The sequence below is a fragment of the Paroedura picta genome, chromosome 6, assembly GCF_049243985.1.
Source record: "Paroedura picta isolate Pp20150507F chromosome 6, Ppicta_v3.0, whole genome shotgun sequence".
Taxonomy (NCBI): Eukaryota; Metazoa; Chordata; class Lepidosauria; order Squamata; family Gekkonidae; genus Paroedura; species Paroedura picta.
In genome coordinates, this window is record NC_135374.1 from 12,388,946 (window position 1) to 12,409,032 (window position 20,087).

General features: G+C 47.4%; 1 protein-coding gene across 7 annotated transcripts in view; it reads left to right on the plus strand.

Annotated features, from left to right (window-relative positions):
• FAT3 (FAT atypical cadherin 3) overlaps positions 1-18,785 on the plus strand; it is a 570,888-nt gene extending 552,103 nt beyond the window's left edge. For 4 of the 7 annotated variants that reach the window (XM_077341425.1, XM_077341428.1, XM_077341426.1 and 1 more), the window contains 5 exons: positions 593-1,245; positions 4,018-4,131; positions 6,926-6,985; positions 12,155-12,190; positions 12,891-18,785. In XM_077341425.1, the coding sequence (XP_077197540.1) occupies positions 593-1,245; positions 4,018-4,131; positions 6,926-6,985; positions 12,155-12,190; positions 12,891-13,516 (1,489 nt within the window). In that variant the 3' untranslated portion in view covers positions 13,517-18,785. Of the gene's footprint in view, positions 1-592; positions 1,246-4,017; positions 4,132-6,925; positions 6,986-11,063; positions 11,140-12,154; positions 12,191-12,890 lie in introns of all 7 variants that reach the window. The other 3 variants (XM_077341429.1, XM_077341430.1, XM_077341431.1) reach the window with 2 other exon arrangements.
• Positions 18,786-20,087: the final 1,302 nt, after the last annotated feature.

Here is a 20,087-nt window from a genome sequence, read left to right on the forward strand (position 1 = left end):
CAGAGGGATGGACCAGAACCAGTGGGATTAAATTAATGAAAAAGAAATTCTGTCTAAACATCCGGAAGAAGTTCCTGACAATTAGAGCAGTTCCTCAGTGGAACAGGCTTCCTCGGGAGGTGGTGGGTTCTCCATCTTTGGACATTTTTAAACAGAGGCTAGATAGCCATCTGACAGAGAGGCTGATTCTCTGAAGGCAAACGCTGGCAGGGGCTCATGGGAATCGTAGTCCCTGAACATCTGGAGGACCACAGGTTGACTAACCCTGGTTTAATGGATTGTTTGATACAGGAAACCAGATGTTAAAAAATACGAAAAACAAACAAATTGGGGTGCTGCGGTATTTACTTATTTATTTGCTTGTTTGTTGGCTTATTTGATTTTTTTATTGCCGCTCTCAGAGTTGACTCACGGCGGGTCAATAAAATCCCAATACATAAAAAACATTAAACCCGTAAAACCTAACAAAAACCTTCTCCGGCAATGAGAAGAATTTTAAAAACCCTCCTCCACCCTCCGTATCCCCCGTATCCTCCGTATTCAATTATGAGCATTGAACTCCATCGTCCACCAATCCGTTCTTCCGTTCCAGGTGCGAGGAAGATATTAACGAATGCGAGAGAGAGGAGTGTGAAAATGGCGGCTCTTGCGTCAACGTCTTTGGCTCGTTTCTGTGTAACTGCACTCCCGGATTCGTAGGCCAGCACTGTGGGCTGAGGCCGGTGGTCGTCCCCAACATCCAGGCCGGGCACTCTTACGTGGGCAAAGAGGAGCTGATAGGCATCGCCGTGGTCCTTTTCGTCATCTTCGTGCTCGTCGTCCTTTTTGTCGTGTTCCGCAAAAAAGTCTTCCGGAAGAACTATTCCCGTAACAATATCACGTTGGTCCAAGACCCAGCGACGGCCGCCCTGCTGCACAAAAGCAACGGGATTCAGTTCAAGAACATGAGGAACAATGGGGACGGCCGCAACATCTACCAAGAGGTGGGGCCCCCCCAGGTCCCCGTGAGGCCGATGGCCTACACCCCTTGCTTTCAGAGTGACTCCAGAAATAACCTGGACAAGATAGTGGATGGACTCGGGACGGAGCACCAGGAGATGACGACGTTCCATCCGGAGTCTCCCCGGATCCTGACCGCGAGGCGAGGGGTCGTGGTGTGCAGTGTGGCTCCCAACCTGCCGGCCGTGTCTCCGTGCCGCTCCGATTGTGACTCCATCAGGAAGACCTGGGAAAACGGCACTGAAGGTGAGTACTGGAGAAGAACTCCAGTCCTTTGGGCTGATCCTGCGTTGAGCAGGGGGTTGGACTAGATGGCCTGTATGGCCCCTTCCAACTCTATGATTCTAAGAAGGCCAGGTGTCATGGGGAATACAGAGGATTTCTTGTTTTTTTCCCTTCCCACATTCCTTCCACACTTTTTGTTTGCATTTGCCCCACATCATAACGTTCATGAATACCAAGCTCACTTTGGTGTACTGGTAGGAGTGCAGACTTCTAATCTGGCGAGGCGGGTTCGATTCTGCACAACATGCAGCCAGATGGGTGACCTTGGGCTCAACATGGCACTGATAAAGCTGTTCTGACCGAGCAGTAATCTCAGGGCTCCCTCGGCCTCACCTCCCTCACAGGGTGTCTGTTGTGGGGAGAGGAAAGGGAAGGCGAATGTAAGCCACTTTGAGACTCCTTTGGGGTAGAAAAAAGCAGCATATAAGAACCAACTCTTCTTCTTCTCATTTTATGTGACCCACTTTTAAGAGTGTATGAAGAGTCCTGGTGGATCAGACCCATGATCCACCTAGTCCAGCATTCTGTCTCACACGGAGGCTTACCTGGTCCTCTGGACAGCCATCAATAAAGCATGGAGGCTGTTGCCTCCTGGCACTGGGATTCAGAGGTTTAGTGTCTCTGAACGTGGAGGTTCCCTTCAGCGACCATGGCTAGTAGCCACTGATAGTCTCATCCTCCATGAATCTGTCCGGTCCCCTTGTGTAATAATAATAATAATAATGATCTTTATTTCTATAGCCCGCCCCTACCAATTGGCTCAGGGCAGGTCACAACATATTAAAACATGAGAATAACAAATATTAATATATATAGGTATAAATAAATTATTTTAAATTCTCTGATTCTGTGAAGGCTTAAGGGGGTGGCAGCTTACAGTTAATGAGTGATTGGGTAAAGGTAAAGGTAAAGGTATCCCCTGTGCAAGCACCGAGTCATGTCTGACCCTTGGGGTGACGCCCTCTAGCGTTTTCATGGCAGACTCAATGAGGGGTGGTTTGCCAGTGCCTTCCCCAGTCATTACCGTTTACCCCCCAGCAGCAAGCTGGGTACTCATTTTACCGACCTCGGAAGGATGGAAGGCTGAGTCAACCTTGAGCCGGCTGCTGGGATTGAACTCCCAACCTCATGGGCAGACAGATTCAGACAGCATGTCGCTGCCTTACCACTCTGCGCCACAAGAGGCTCTAAGTGATTGGGAGTATCCTGCATAGTGCAGGGGGTTGGTCTAGATGACCCAGGAGGTCCCTTCCAAATCTATGATTCTGTGATTCTAAACCTGCCTCTTGAATGGAGGTGGCTAGGTTATGACAACAAAGATCATGGCATCCGGCCCTCTCAATTCCTGGCAAATAGATGGGGAAGAAATGGAGATAGTGACAGAAATGGAGATAGTGACAGAAATGGAGATAGTGACAGATTTTATTTTCCTGGGCTCCAAGATCACTGCAGATGGGGACTGCAGCAAAGAAATTAAAAGACGCTTGCTCCTGGGGAGGAAAGCTATGGCAAATCTAGACAGCATCCTAAAAAGCAGAGACATCACCCTGCCAACAAAAGTGCGTTTAGTCAAGGCTATGGTCTTCCCAGTTGCAATGTATGGCTGCGGAAGTTGGACCATAAGGAATGCCAAGCGTCAAAGAATTGAGGCTTTTGAACTCTGGTGCTGGAGAAGACTCTTGCGAGTCCCTTGGACTGCAAGGCGAACAAACAGGTCAGTCCTAGAGGAGATCAGCCCTGACTGCTCTTTAGAAGGCCAGATCCTGAAGATGAAACTCAAATACTTTGGCCACCTCATGAGAAGGAAGGACTCCCTGGAGAAGAGCCTAATGCTGGGAGCGATCGAGGGCAAAAGAAGAAGGGGACGACAGAGAATGAGGTGGCTGGATGGAGTCACTGAAGCAGTAGGTGCAAACTTAAATGGACTCCAGGGAATGGTAGAGGACAGGAAGTCCTGGAGGATAATTGTCCATGGGGTCGCGATGGGTCAGACACGACTTCGCACATAAGAACAAGGTTATGACAGCAAATCAGTACGTTATAATTGGGAGATTCTTCAGCAAGAAGGACTCAGTGTTAAATTTCTGGCCTCAGCCAGAGACCTGGTTGAACATCTCTAATAGGTCCTCTGGAACTGTTGAAATTCCTGGAGGGCCCTGATCTCTCCAAGGAGGCTGGGGCCACATCATGACTCCCGTGTTCCAAAAACAAAGGAAACAAGTGATCACAGAATCATAGAATCATAGAGTTGGAAGGGGCCATACAGGCCATCTTGTCCAACCCCCTGCTCAACGCAGGATCAGCCCAAAGCATCCTAAAGCATCCAAGATCCACGAAACAGAAGCCATAACCGTACGCCTTAATTAAGCTTTTATTCATTTGCTGACTAAGACTCTAAGCATGTCACTATGCCTGCTCTCCTAGTGGTTCACACAACATTGGCCCTTCCAATTCCCAGTAATGGATCCTTGCTCGTTGCAGTATGCATGTAAAGCCCCAAAACCCTTATTTCATTGCTTTTCCTAACGCCAGTCAGTTCCTAACGCTTTGGGTCACGTAACTCAGTTGCCTGATTGAAGCTGCTAGATTGACAGGTGTCTCGATGTGCAGAGCTGATCGTCACTCCCCAGTTAAGTTCCCACCATGGCATTTAAGTTCCCACCTAGCATTTTGTAGCGGGAAGTGAGAGCCGTCCACCCACCCGACCCAGTGCCGTTTCTCATGTGTCTGCAGGCAAAGGAGTTGATGACGCGGAAGAAGTCACCTGCTTCTCAGGAAGTAATAAAGGCAGCAATTCGGAAGTTCAGTCCCTCAGCTCATATCAGTCAGACTCCGGTGATGATAATGGTAAGAACGTGGCTATAATGCAACTTGCTGCAACCGTCATTTGAAATTTAGTTTTCAGTCAATTTTTAAGCAGAGGCTGGAGAACCATCTGATGGAGAGGCTGATTCTGTGATGGTTCAAGGGGGTGGCAGGTGACAGTGGATGAGCAATAGAGTTGTGGTGTCCTGCATAGTGCAGGGGGTTGGACTAGATGAGTAAGGAGGTTCCTTCCAACTCTGATTCTATGATTATAAATTTTTCTAAACATCTGGAAGAAGTTCCTGACAGAGCAGTTTCTCAGTGGAACAGGCTTCCTCGGGAGGTGGCGGGTTCTCCATCTTTGGAGATTTTTAAACAGAGGCTGGAGAGCCATCTGATGGAGAAGCTGATTCTGTGAAGGTTCAAGGGGGTGGCAGGTTAGAGTGGATGAGCGATAGACTTCTGAGTGTCTTTCATAGTGCACGGGGTTGGACTACTAGATGACTCATGAGGTCCCTTCCAACTCTATGATTCTATGATTCAATCATGTGGCTAGAAAACTTTGTTTGCCGGAAGGAACAGACCCACCTGGAGAGTTCATGGAAAGCATTGATAGAGTCGTTCTTTCTCCACCTTTTTGCAAGCCGTCTGCTGTGGGCTGAGAAGCTCTTCTCCGAGCAACAGAAGAGCCTCGTAACGCAAAACATACTCTAGGTTAGGGTGCTGCATTGATGAGGGAAATGGAGAAAAGCACCGTTTTCTCCTTCTTCCACTTCCACTTGGCAGCTTTAAAGCCAGTTGGGTAGAGTGGTTTAAGAGCAGTGACCTCTAATCTGGAGAGCCAGGATTGATTCTCCGCTCCTCCACATGCAGCCAGCTGGGTGACCTTGGGCCAGTCCCAGTTCTCTCAGAGCTTTCTCAGCCTCACCTCCCACACAGGGTGTCTGTTGCGGGGAGACAAGGGGTAGGCGATTGTGAGCAGCTTTGAGACTCCTCTGGGAATTGAAAAGCAGGGTATAAATACCAACGCTGCTGCTTCTTGCATCAGTGGAACAGAAAGAGGTGATTTTCTCAAGTTCTCCCTCGTTGCTGCAGTCCACTGTCCTTGCGGCATCTTTTGCTGGGGCAGCTCTCTCTAGGTCTGCCAGTTCCAGATTGGGAAATCCCTGGAGATTTGGGGGCAGAACCTAGGGGTAACAGAGTTTGGAGGGGGAAGAGTGTTCAGCTGGGACGTGATATCCTCCAAAATGGACGTTTCCTCCAGGGGAATGGATCTCAGAGGGGTGTAGATCAGTGGCAATTCTGGGAGAACTCCATACCTCCCCGTAGAATGAACGAGGACCGTTTTAGCCATGTAACATGTGCTGTGGGCCCAGCACTGCCAGGGGCCCTGTGCGGTGTCTCCCTCCATGGATGAGGGCCATAGCCTCTCTCTGCCCCCTTTTCCCTCTTTAAAGACACTCGGAGTGACACCCCTTTCCAGTGTGGGGGGCCCTCTGCCCGCATCCTGACTGTTCCCACTGCAATTGGACTCTACTAGCGCCCAGTGAATCCTTAAAGGGGCTCTGGTGTTCCAGGCCCCATGAATCCTTAAACCCCTCCTGGAACGAACAGGCCTACAGATAAAGAAGCGGAAGAGAATGGGGTGAGTCAGATCCTCCCTCTTTTCCTGCTGCTGGGAGGAGAGGGGACAAGGGCTCAGAAACGGGAGCCTCACGGTTCACTTAAGAGAGAGTCAAAGCCGCTTTTGACATTGTTTTTTTGACAATGTTGTTTGACATCTAGTTGTTTGGAATCTACCGATCTAAGGAGTCACTCAGAGAAGTTATCTCTCAGATGTAGTTTTCTAGGAGCTCCCTTCAGAACACACAAGGTAGTTCAGAAGGAGGCAAGCGGTGTTTTTAAAAGAAATTATTTTGCTTCAAAATAGCCTCCCCAAGATGGGTAGCAGAACCACGAATCAGGGGACCCCTCCTCTTCTGTATGGCTGGACACAGTGGAGAGGCATGAGCCCTGAGATACATAACCATTTGTGTTCTACAGCGAGGGTAGTCAACCTGTGGTCCTCCAGATGTCCATGGACTTCAATTCCCAGGAGCCCCTGCCAGCATTTGCTGGCAGGGGCTCCTGGGAATTGAAGTCCATGGACATCTGGAGGACCACAGGTTGACTACCCCTGTTCTACAGCATTTTTTTTTAAAGAAGAAATAAAACCCAGTCTTTCCACCCAAGCCGCTTGAGAACGGCTTTTTAATTATGACTGCCGAACTTGGTCATTTCCCCCCAAGGGCTTTGTCCTACGAGCCATGAATGATAAACATAGGCTGCTGAAAAGAGAGAGAAAGAAGGAAATAAAAAGATGGAAGGAAGAAGACTTCCCCTCTATCTCAGATCCTTACGATGGCTGGAAAGATAATGATCTCTCAGCGCACAGCGGCCTGCCTTCGGAGACCTTTTAGCAAGGATTAATTAGAGATTAGCGTCAGGTAGACAAGATACTGTCCCGGTTAATTGAATCTGCCGGACAATCCGGCCCGAATTTATGAGCTGATATCCATCACAGCATATGAGCTTGGTGGAAGCGCTGGGTTTGACTGTATCACCGTTTGCTTTTTCTGTCGCGGGAGGGGGTGGGGGGAAATTTACGGGATTATCTGAAATTGAAATGTCCTTCAAGATGCATAATTCATTGGGCCGGCCTCCCGTCTCCCCCGTCTCCTCCACCCGGCAAATCTGTCTGTGAGAATCTGGTATTGGTGACCTCACAACGTTGTGTGCTATAAATACTAACGCGGAGCTATGCTTCCTTTTCTTTCTGCTCTCCTTCTTCCACAAGCTTCCATAGTGACTGTCATACAGCTTGTCAACAACGTAGTTGACACTATAGAAAATGAAGGTATTTAATCTTTTTCCATTATTCCCGTCTCCTCCTTCTTCTGTGAGCAAAAGACCACAGCAGAACCTCATCGGATTGTGCTCATTAGCTGAGCCACAGCAAGTGAATTACATACAAGCAGGGCCACGGAAGCAAGGGGGAAGAAATATGGTATTAAGTAATCACAGTGGCTTTTTTCTGTTTTTTACCGTTCCTGTTGATGGCGAAAGGGCCAAATCGGATAATTGGGGTCCTACACACACAAACCTCTGATATGCAGTGGCTTTTATAGTCACTCAGCAGAGAATAGGAGATCCAGATGAATTTCCGCATTTATCCTGAAGGAAGACAACTGCGTCCTAAAAGAAAAGTTATACACCCAAAGACTTTGATGGCTGTACATACATACAGTATTTGCTGGCGTATAAGACTACTTTTCCCCCCTGAAAAACATGCCTCCAAGTGGGGGGGTCGTCTTATACGCCGGGTGCACTTCAGTTGGGATAGACATAGTTGCCCATAGTGGCCCATAGTACTGTATTTTGAGTGGAAATGTTGATGGGTCGTCTTATACGCCCAGTCGTCTTATACACCGGCAAATACGGTAGGCCTGGTGGAATGCTCCTTCTAGAACAGGGGTAGTCAACCTGTGGTCCTCCAGATGTTCATGGACTACAATTCCCATGAGAATGGGAATTGTAGTCCATGAACATCTGGAGGACCACAGGTTGACTACCTCTGTTCTAGAAGCCCTCCAGGACTTCAAACAGATCCAAAGGGGCTGTAAGTCAGAAGTGTTCTGCCAGGCCTGTGGTTGAGGCCCTGAAATAACATCAGGTAGATGCTGATTTCCCTGTTTGAGAACCAAAACAGCCATCAAAATACGTCCAACATGTACACACCTTCCCAAATCCCTTTCCCTTCCCACCTCCTCCAGGCCCATCACTGGCCATTCTGGGAGGAGAGGTGGGTCAACATGACTATATATGGTCATATCACTCAATAAATGTGATTTTTTTTAAAATATATAAGAAATTAACTCCCATCTGTTTGGGAAACCCTTCCCGGGCCGTCAGGACACCCCAGGGCTTCCCAAAACCCTGGCTGAGAAAGCCTGACCTAGAGTCCATGAAAAGATGCACTCAGCAAGGCACAATAAGGTCGACAATCTTGCTTCCCCCCCCCCTTCAAAACCAACAAAGAAATGGATTTGCTTAGATTTTGTGGGGTAGGCAAGCTAGGTGAAGTTGATGAGGTTCTGCTGGGTCGCACGAAGATCATTCATAATTGTGCATTCACATGTGCAGTACGATAACCGCACTGAGTGGGGTGTGAGCATGAAATTTAGCAAACCAGAAAAATCCCTCGTGTCTGATCCTTATCATTTGAGTCGGGTTGCTTTTGTTTTCGTTTTTGTTTCCGTTTCGGAGTAGCCAGGGCCGGTTCAGACTGGGTAGTGTACGAAAATATCTTCCTTCTGCTCATCGTTTTGCTAGTTCAATTGGCTTTGAACACCCATCACCCCCACAAGGACAAGGGAAAGCAGTGTGGGATATTACTCCCTAAACCAGGGGCAGTCAAACTGTGGCCCTCCAGATGTCCATGGACTACAATTCCAAATTCCAAATGCTGGCAGGGGCTCATGGGAATTGCAGTCCATGGACATTTGAAGGGCCACAGTTTGACTACCCCTGCCCTAAACACACAGCCCAATCTGTGGTCTTCTATACAGGGCAAAAGGGGACAGCAGCAGACGTTCCCTACCTCTGTTCAGTGTCACAAGTTCCACTAGCAACCTAGAACCATCCAGCAGGTTTTTCCGGTACAGGATAGTGCAGTAGTACCGAAGGAATTGCACGATGTATGGTCAGAAAGGTACAAGGCCCTACCGAATACCACCCACACCCAACGCAAACTCAAGCTAAAATCTAATCTTCCCTCTACACAGGACGTTTTCTGGAGACAGTTCACACTAGGGGTTGTCAAACTGTGGCCCTCTAGATGTCCATGGACTACAATTCCCAGGAGCCCCTGCCAGCATTTGCTGCCAGGGGCTCCTGGGAATTGTAGTCCATGGACATCTGGAGGGCCACAGTTTGACTACCCCTGGCCACAGTTTGACTACCCCTGGTTCACCCCTGGTTGGCCTGTTGTGAGTCTGACCTCCGATTTAAGCTGAACGCGGTTCGTTTCTTATTTAACAAATTGCTTGAAAAGACAAATTTGCAAGGCGCCTCGTCCCGAACAGGCCACACATTGCAAGCGACTCTGCCAGCATGCACCGTTTTGTAGCCTCGTGAATCTTCGGCTCTTTGCGGACTGCCAGAGTCGTTTCTGTGGAAGGCACACCAAAGAGGGAAACTTATTTAAAAATCAAACGAGCATCCATTGAATTGGGTGGTCAGCCGCGTTGGTCTGAAGCAGCAGAACAAAGTCTGAGTCCAGGGGCACCTTTAAAACTAACACGGTTTGACTCAAGTTACAAGCTTCTGTGTACATGCACACTTGTTCAGTATGTGGAGAACTGTGCGTGCACACAAAAGCTTATACAATGAATCACACTTGAAGAACTGTGCACACATAGGAAAGCTTGTATCTTGAATAAAACCTTGTTGGTCTTAAAGATGTCCCTGGTCTTAAAAATGTCCTTCTGATACTGTCAATTGCTTCTCAGCACCAGTCTTTCCTGTTAAAAATGAAAACAAAAAGCAAGCTCCTAGTCCTCACAGTCTAAAAACACACTCAGTCTATATCCCTATAAATAGACTAAGGGAGCCCTCCAGGTCTGCTTCACAGAGGACATCCCTTCAGCTCAGCGTGCTGGCTTTTGCAACCGGCGCAGGCATCAGCCGTCTGGATTGGGCTTGGATCCGGGGCAAGATTGCCACAGACGGAAGGGGTTTTTTTGCCAGCAGAATGTGACTTTATCACCTTGTGCCCTGTGTTGCAGCTCAAACTGCTTCTCCCCCCCCCCCCCCATGTTGACCCTGGTGGTTTATTCTACTCTTCGGGGCAGCATTTCAGACCACAGAGAGAGAAGGAGACAAGATGCGTTCCATGGGCAGGAAACTTCGCACCCACCGACACACAGTGTCAGCTCCAAGCCAACGCTGGGGTCTCCGTCTTAACAAGACTCCTCTGCCGATTTCTGCCCTGAAACCGCCCTCGTGGGGTGCAGGAGGAACGCAGCCCCTTGCCTTCCCAGCACGATACCCCCAAATACTGACTTTAACGATGCTGATCATGTCGCCCACAGGCCTTGGGCCATGCCATGCTAGAGACGACCAAAAGCAATTGATTGGAATCACCAAACGGTTACTGCCCTTGAGGTCCTTTTGATTTAATGACCTGTGCAGAGAATTTGGCTGTGGCCAACGCGACTCCGAAATCCATGCCTGATGTTATCAACCCCTCATTTTCACCTAAAAGAGGAGTAATTCACAAATCCCTGTTCCCTAATACTGCGGAAGGTACCACGCTCCAGTAAGCAGCGCTCCAAATTTCACCCCAGTCCCAAAGTTTTGCTGGTCAACTGATGATCAGACCAGAAGCAGAATCTCAAAGTCCATCAGAGGATGAGGTCCTTCCATGACTATTTATTTATTGAATTTCTATACCTCCCTTCCATAGGGCTCAGGGAAGGAAGAACGACTTTTGAGGCTGTTGGCACCTTCAAGATCAACAAAAGTTTTATTCAAGTTGAACACCTTTTGAATTAAATGAAACTTCTGTGGGTCTTAAAGGCGTCACGAGACTCCGAATTTGTTCTGCTGCTTCGGACCAACATGGCTACGTATTTCAAGGGAAGGAAGAGAGTTTAACTTTGCAAGCGTAAATGCTCTCCTGCATTGAGAAACAGTCAAACAGTCTAAATACGGCAAGGGCAGCTTTGGGTAAGACAATCTCAAGGGTAGAGGGGAGCAAACCCTACAGGCTGTTTTCACGATGCTGATTAAGCCCAAAATATCCAGGCATTTATTCACTGCAGAGCGTATAGCTAAGCTGCCCAACGCCCGCCATACTTTTGACTTAGACATGGACTCTGTTTTGCTTGCTTTGGGTGGCTCCATTGACTGCTTTTCTATTCTGTTCCGTTCAGGTTGTTATACAGTGCCCCTCACCGTGGTATCTGAGCGTACTTGGGCCCAGATTTGTTTGAACCGGCCCTGAGAATGGTAGATTTTTATTTTTATTTTTTTCTGTTTCGAAACCGAGCGAGAAAGCAAACCAACCCTGCTTTCCCATTGACAACAGAAATGTCTAGACGTTCGTGTTAAAACGCCGCGCGCGAGTCAGCTCCGCATGTCCGATTCGGGTAACGGAAGCGAGAAAAGGGATCTGTCCCCACCAATAGATGTCCTGCAGTGTTTGCCTGTATTTATCTTAGAAAGAATAGCTCCCCCCACCCTGCCCTCGCTTAATATTTCGACCCTGATTCGTTTTAGAAGCATTGGGAGAGAAGTCTGTCATTTCGGCTGGGCAACTGTGTTAGGCCACATCCCGAAGGACCTTTTCCTGGGAATGTACCTCGCTGAATAACTTGGGACTTACTTCCAAGTAGCCCCGTGCAGGATTGCTCCCTTAGTCTGCCGGAGCCAAATTAACCATGAGTCGTCCGATCTAGGATTGTAATAAAATTGGTTGGAATGAACAAAGAGTCACCTGACACCTTCAAGTAACTCAGCCTTTCTCATTTTTTTAATAATTGAGAAACCCCTGAAACATTCTTCAGCCTTCAAGAAACCCAAGAAGTGGCACAATCGTGCAGAATATGATTGGGAACCAGAGCTGTGGACACGCCCACCTGGGGCCCCTCCCCTTCCCACCCCTCCAGGCCCATCATTGGCCATTTGTGGGGGGGAGGTCAACATGACCATATATGGTCATATCACCTGATAAATGTTTAACAAATTGAAAAAATATATTTTATAAAATTAGCTCCCACCCATTCAAGAAACCCTTGAATTGCTGTCAAGAAACTCCAAAGTTTCCCAAAACCCTGGTTGAGAAAGCCTGAAGTAACCGGTTGGTTGTGGCACGAGGTTTAATGGCTATGCCACAACGAACCAGTTTGACTTTGAGCTGTCACCTGACTCTTGGTTACTGTCTACAGTCTGTCTGCTTAAACCGGTAACTGGTTTCAAATTTGAGAATGTCCAGTGTCGCTCTTTTCCACTTTGTATTTAACAGTGACTGTTCTGGATCAAGGACAGAGCTACAACAGAGGTGACTTTTCCGTCTGCTGCAGTGGGTGGGAGAGGGTGGTCTTGGGGGGGGGGCATCTTTGAGTTTTGTTTATGTTCTTAAATTTTACTAATCTGTTTCGTTCAGTCTTCATTTTGGGGATCAGGCTGTGTCTGAATTTTGCATGTTGAAGCATGCTACAGTATGTATTTTGGTTGCCTTTGGGGTGGTCTTTTAAAAAAAATTCCAAGAATCCACTGTTTTCTGTTCTCTCACATTACATGCCTGCGTAATTACTTTTCTCTCCAGACGCAGATTGGAACACGGCAGTGACAGCATGCTGGCTGTTATAAATGTGTTTATTTATTTAACCGATGGGTGGATTTCCACATCCTTCCACCTTACTCTAGGTTTTTAGCTTCTTTTTTTTAATTTCCTGGATCCTTTACTTTCTAACAGCATCTGCAAACGTGAAATATGCGTGTTGTGTTGTGTGGTGTCGTTTCATGGTCCTTGTTCCAAAAGACTGCTTCTACCAACTATGGCCAGAGCATGGTTGGCCAGGGTTGGGGTGGGGAGAACAACACTGTGGTGCATGTTAATTATTTGCATATCCAGCTGCCATTGGCTGAGCCCCTACCCCTAGGGATTTGCTTCCTAGCAGGTGCATGCCGTAGATTTCATTTCTGCAAGGAATTCTGTTCCCCTCCCGGATCCATTGTGTGTTTGTTTCTTCCCGTAGCTTATCACTGGGACACCTCTGACTGGATGCCGAGCGCTCGCTTATCTGACATTGAGGAAGTGCCCAATTACGAGACGGCAGATGGCAGCTCGGCGCACCATGGGAGCACAAGAGAACTGGAAACAGATTATTACCTTGGCGGTTACGATATCGACAGTGACTATCCCCCGCCGCAAGAGGAGGAGTTTTTAAACCAGGACCAGTTACCGCCTCCTCTCCCGGAGGACTACCCCGACCAGTACGAGGTGCTCCCCCCCTCGCAGCCAGTCTCCATGGCCAGCACACTTAGCCCAGATTGTCGGCGAAGGCCGCAGTTCCACCCGAGCCTGTACCTGCCCCCGCATCAGTTCCCCAACGAGATGGACAATGGCGGAGCTCAGACTGGGAATGAATTTAGTACTTTTGGCATTGGCCCGGGACCAAATATGGAAAACGTTGGCGCCACAAAGAAACCCTTGTCCTTACACAATTCCCTGGACGCCTCCTCGTCCGACGTTTCGGCGGGCTGCGGTTTCGAGGACTCGGAGGTCGCCATGAGTGACTACGAAAGCATCGAGGAGCTCTGTCTGGATCACCGTCACCTGCACATTCCCTTCGCGGAGACCCATCAACAGACTCAAGTGTGAAGGAACTCGCTTTGTCGATGTTGTCGTCCCTGTCGTTTGGTCCCATTCATAGCATAACTGTTGCGAACAATTGTGTTTTGGGTTTTTTTTGTTTTTGTTTTTGTTTTTGCTAAGAAAATAGATGTCTCTCAATATATATATATACACATATTTATATATATTGGGCCATGCAGAAATATAACATAACCCGTTTTTAACCCCGTCGAGAAATCGGTACTGTATGCGCACGTACAAAGAGGTGAAAGGTCTTCCCAGAGAATGGCTCCCTGGCATCAGGATTCAAGTCCTTGGAGCTGTCGTCTTCCTGTGTTTGCTGGTGGGAGGTTCAACAGGAGGAGAACGTTCCGCAATAGGCCACGCCTTCATTCTCCTAGTTTCGTCTAGTATTGTACTATTAAAAGTGTTACAAGGCTAAAGCACTTACAGTATTAAGAAAGGGGGGGGGAATCCTCACCAGGGCATTGCTGCATATTCTAAACTTCATCCTTCTAACGAATGAAAGGGAACCCAGTTGGCAAAGCTGAGTAATTCTCTTTTTCCAAAAAGAAACACTTTCAGTTTCAAAGTTAATAGTCCATAGGCACATTTTTTTCTGTAACGTTCTAGAGACAACGTGCAAATAATAATGACCTGGTTCAAATGCATTCAAAGTGCACCTCTGGCTCCAGAATATTACAGCGTAGGGCACCTCTGGCTCCAGAATATGACAGCATAGAGAGGTAAATAGGTACCTTATTAAGTGTGTGTGTGTGGGGGGGGGGTGGAGTCCATGTCCAAATTCTCTACATTCTCTTCATGGTGTGGAAACTTCACTGGGACAGTTGTCACAGGCCCTCACTTGGATGGGTTAGGGCATGTTGTGTTGCCACAGAACTACTGCACAAATAACCACCAGTGTGGTGTTGATCAAGTGTAGATGAGCCAGTGCAGACCTGCTAACAAGCAGCCATTTAGTAATACCCAATACCCTTCACCGATTAAACAAGGAGGAAAGATGGTGAACATTTTTCTTTCAGCTCCAATGATCAAGGAGATATTGGGCCTTTCCACACATCTTATTTTCATTGCTTGTATACATATAGAGCAGGAGTGGCCAAACAATGGCTCTCCTGACGTCAGTGGACTCCAGTTACCATGAGCCCTTGCCAAATGGCCATGGTGGCAGGGGCTCATGGGAATTGTAGTCCATGAACATCTGCAGAGCCACAGTTAAGCCACCACTTATATAGAGCATCAGAGTTATTGTTCTTTTCCCTTTTCTGCATGTGTTTTGCTCCCCCTGCTGGTCGCTTCAATATTTCATCACGGTCTCTTCAGCTTATTAAAACAAACACTTTAATAGTGCTCATCAATAAGCCAGAGATACAGTAATGAAATACTGAAGTGGCCACTAGAGGGAGCAAATCATAGGCAGAAATGGGGAGGGGGGATAATCAGGCAAAGCAAGGAAATAACGTTGAGGAGAGCCCATTATCAGGAAACAGGGTACCCCTATACCTGGGCAAAAGAGGGGATTTTGGCAAAAACAGCCTCACAAAGCTGTGGAAACCTGCACCCACCAACCCTTGTTTTCCAGAGGCAGGAACGTTATCCTCCTTTGCATCTTCTGCAGAGACCATGAATTTGTGTGTGCAAAAGTCCAAACTTCCAGATAATTCTGCTTAATTGAGATCCAGATAATGTGGGGGGATTGGGATGGATACAAATTCTTTGGCTTCAGCAATGTTCTGAATTAAGAGCTAGGGTCCACTTAAACACAACCAGAAATCTTTGGCCTGCTGTGTGCGTATTGATATATGTGCACTACAGTACAGCTCCTGGATTCTTATCCTACCTATAAGCAAGAGAAGAACTGAAGCCTACTAGCATTTTGGAAAGCCACGAGTTTTTGGGGATACAAGTTCTCAAGGGCCAAACCTTCTTTCATAAGATGAAGGGAGTTCTGTCTCAAGAACTTATACCCTGACCATCTTGGTCTCTAAGGTCCTATTGGACTCGAATCTCACTCTTCTGTTATCGACCATCATGGCTACCCTCCTGAAACTACCTATAATCAAGAGGGTCGCATTCAGTAATACAGAGGGGTTTCTTTACAGAGGCAGAGGCATCTTTCATGAGGATTTTTGAGCAGCCATACTAGAGGAGCAAATTAATACCCTTGGAGAGTGTATCACAGATGAAAAGGTGACCTACCATGGTTCTGTGTCTACACAACAATAAATTAATATTTCAAGCACACGCCATCCCTTAAGTGAGAGATTTCCTTAACTTCCAACCATTGCTGGTTTCATTGGGATAATTAAAGGCCAGGTTCTTTCTGCAGAAGAAGACATTGGTTGATCATTTGCCAACAACCAAACAAAGCAAAAAGAGTAAAAAGTAGCAACAAAACCCAGCGAAGAGCAGGTAACAATTTTAATAGTAAACCCGCCTAATTCATGGGTTATTTATCGTTTACGGTCCCCGTCGCCCGCACTGAGAATTTGGTTACAAAGGTTTCTGTGGCTACTTTCAATGTACCACTGACAGGTGATTAGGTTAGAATTCAGAGAAGCAGTAAAAATTAGTTTTGAGCGCAGAGAGTATACTGCTCGTATGAACTGGTTGGGAAAGTACTAGACCAAACCATACCTCCTCTTCTATTCAGTGGCGTATTTTCTCTTTCCACTCACACCCCTTTGTGAACACAGTAGGAATCTGTTGATCCAGCCTATGTGTAATTGGAGTGCTTCCTCCACCCCTCAGCAGCCCCCCTTGTGTCCCCTCCAGGGTTTTCTGCAGAGGGAAGAGAAAGCCCTAATACTTGAAATTTTGCATCTGCCAATTGGGAAGGAAATGAACACTGAGTTACGTTCCAGAATTCTGAACGGTTCTTCCAAATGACGTGGAGTAGGTCAACGTAGCTTTGAATTTGTCAAAGGAGGAGACGCTTGGGAGAGACTAGATGGTTTGCGGGCTAGCCTAACTGAAGAGCACCCTTTTAGCATCCTTCCTTTCTTTTAGAAAGGGACGGCGACGAGTAATTCCTGCCGTCTGTCGCTGGTCCTTCACAGATTCACATTGCCCATCAGCGTTGCTTCAGGCAGATCCAGATATGATTGCACCAGTTTCACTCCTGAACCGTGGCTCAACCGAATCAGCAAGTTGTGGGTTTGGGCCCCCGTCTCGTAATTATGACGTCATTTTTCCAGGCTTCCACTTCCAGAGATGAATCACTCGTGCTTCCTTGGGCTCGGTTTATTATTATTAATACTATTACAAAGACGTATCATTGACGGCACCCAGGGAAATAATTGGAATCATGGGGAACCATATGCATGAGCAAGCGGCCAACCACTGCTATTTTGTATGCTTTCTAAGTTGTCTTCCACTGATCAGCCCCGAATGCTGCTTAAGCTAGGCTGCCTAAACATACGGGAGCTCTTGGTAGGAGCCCCCTATCTTCCTACATACCCTGCATGTCGTCCTCCTACCTAGACCGCTACGGCATCTTGGACATTCCTCTTGCCAGATTTTGTCTACGGTCTACCCCTTCATTTGATGATCTCTCCCCCTGAGCCTGGTTGTCTTATCAACAATGCCCACCACCCCCAATACCGGAAAAATTGTCCCTCTGCCCTAAGGGAGAGGAGGAGTCTACTAACCTCAAAAATCATTATGCCAAAATTATCACCCTTCGCTGATTCGCTTTTCAGCATTTTGTGTTGAGAGCTACTTCTCATCAAGGTACCGGAGCTGTATTTTGGGTTTCTATTATTTCAGACTGCAGATGGGGTACCCCATCTGTTCAAAAATAATATATTGTTTTTACCACCTCCCTAAGAATTGGCTAGATGTTACTGCAGACGATTCTTCCAGAAAGCAGTTGCTGGGACATTGGCTGAACGGTGGTTTCAGAAATCATTATAAACGGCTGGAACATCACCTTTTTTTCATAGGTTTTTCAAAATTCCGCACAGTGGGTGATTTTTGTTTGGGCCTGTTTTGCCTACTTGATCTCAGACCCCCCCCCCCACATGCCGATAAGGCATTCCCCCAATAGAAGTTCGTCCGTTCAAAACCCTTGCTATTACACTTGAAATTCCCAAGGCTATGCATCAAACGGAAAGGCACTGAAAATGTTTTACAGGGGAGGAGGGCAAGAGGGGCAGCGTCATGCAAATAAATACATTTCGTTGTGTACAATTTTTTTGTTGTTGTTTTTAACAAAAGCAATAATTTACAAACTCACTACAAGGCCATATAGCCAGGCTTCGATCGTGTTTAGGATATGTTTGAACGGGAGGGAGGAAACGGGAATCCTCATCAGGATCACTCAGTCCTGTCCGTGAAGGCCTGGGGGGCGGGAAGGGGGGGGTTACATGAGCAATTTGACCATCCCATCTTAAACTGCATCGGGGAGGTTCATTTTGGGAAATGTCAGAAGGTTCTCCTGAAAGCACTGTATAAGAAGGATAGTCTTGTAAATTTTACCTGTCGCGAGCAGGCTGGTTTGTAAAAGATGTATGTTTTTGGTGTTTAAAAGAGAAGAAGAATTTATAAAATAATGTATATAATAATTTTGAAATCACCGGGCTTTTGTAGATAATTCAAGGCCAATCAGGTTGCTGTTCATTCCCTCGTCACAGGTTGTTTGTGGATTCTGCCAAGCATCCGTGTCAAGGCAGTGGGGAAAGGAGCAAATGGGTAGCAGCAAATTTGAAAAGGGGGCTTTCTAATTGCTTCAGAGCGCACTGCTAACTTTTCTTTTGGGTCAGTTGTTTGTTGAATCATTTCTTTTCTCTAAGAGGCTGTTTCCAAATGACTTTGGGGTTACGGACGAGTGGGCTGCATCCTATTACGCCACTAAGTCACCCTCTTCTCCTTAGGATCCTGGCATGTTTAAATTGGAGGAAGGTTCTTTACGCTGGAGGAAAGCGCCCTAGGCCGTCTTCCGGCCTAAAGTCGCACACTGCCCTGTTTGTGTTGTCACAACTCTTATTGGTTTATGATACCATTTCAAGCACCCATTCCAAAGGTTCGGTCATTCTTCCAACCACACGACGACAACCTTATGCAAAAGGGAGGGTGATCTCTTCAAGCGGATCTGGTCCCTCATCAGCAGAAGCATCGGTCTTTTATATTTGTTGTTGGCAGTATTGTCTTGTGTTATTTTGCTATAAAAATGGAAAACAAACAAAAAAAATGTACAGGTTTGTAACTGCCAAAATTTGCTAAGTTGATCGTTAAAACCAGTTTTCAAATTAAAAAAAAATTGTCGACTTTTTAATCGACTTCTGCCGTCGTTTTCTGTGGCCCCAGAGGGTCGGACCACAAGCAATGGGATGAAATTAATTCAGAAGAATTTTCGGCTAAACATCCGGAAGAAGTCCCTGACAGTTAGAGCAGTTCCTCAGTGGAACAGGCTTCCTCGGGAGGTGGTGGGTTCTCCTTTGGAAGTTTTTCAGCAGAGGCTAGATAGTCATCTGACAGAAATGCTGATTTTATGGAGTTCGGCAGATGGTGAGTGGGTGGGCAGGAAGGGATGTGCCGGTGTTTTTCTCGTGCGGCCCATCCTTCCCAGTGGCTGATCACCACTGTGGGATGGTAGGTGAATTCCCTCCAGGCCAGGCTGGATTCTGGAGATTTTTGGTGGAGGGATCACTTGGGCATGAAATTGGGGTCACCTTGGGTGGGCAGATAGTTGTTCCTACATTGTGCAGGAGGTTAGACTAGATGTCCCTGGAGGTACCTTTCTATGCTATGATTCTTTGAACATACATTCCCCCCCCCCACTAGGGTTTCAGGCAGAGAAGAGCAGGAGTAGTTTAAGGATTTGGAGGGCCCTAGCAGAGTACAATTGTTATGGGAGGAACCAGACTGGGGCAGAAGGAGCCCCCATAGGGGAAAGGGGTGGCACTCCAAGTGTCCTTAAAGGCAGAAAATTGGGGATGAGAGAGGCTGCAGCCCTCATCTATGGGGGGGGGAGAAACCTTGGGGAGCCCCTAGAACAGGGGTAGTCAAACTGCGGCCCTCCAGATGTCCATGGACTACAATTCCCAGGAGCCCCTGCCAGCATTCGCTGGCAGGGGCTCCTGGGAATTGTAGTCCATGGACATCTGGAGGGCCACAGTTTGACTACCCCTGCCCTAGAAGCATGGAGCCCGTAGCCAACCAGCCCTCGAGAAGAGGTTAGGACATAGGCCTCATAAGAATTATTTCAGACTCTAAGCTTTTAAAAATGTTGCACAGGAGAACATAATCAAACAATTATCAGTAGTTCCGGGACATAGACTCAAACATTCTTTCCTCGGGCTCCCCCTCCATAGGGTTCTGGGCCTAGCGTTCTCGAGATAGTCTTCTACATTTGTTTTTTGTCCTAGGATGATTCATTTCCTGTGTCTTCTCCACACCGGCAGTGTCGCATGTCCCCCGTAGCCTTTGAGGGAGTGGGACTGGGCATTGGATCCCTGCCTTCCAACGCTGACCCTTCTCTTCCTCCTCCTCCACAACCTTCCCCTGACAGTAGCCCTTAGGCCTCTCCCACTTGAGAGGCCATGAAGGAACAACAGCCTCTCCTCCACCCAAGTTA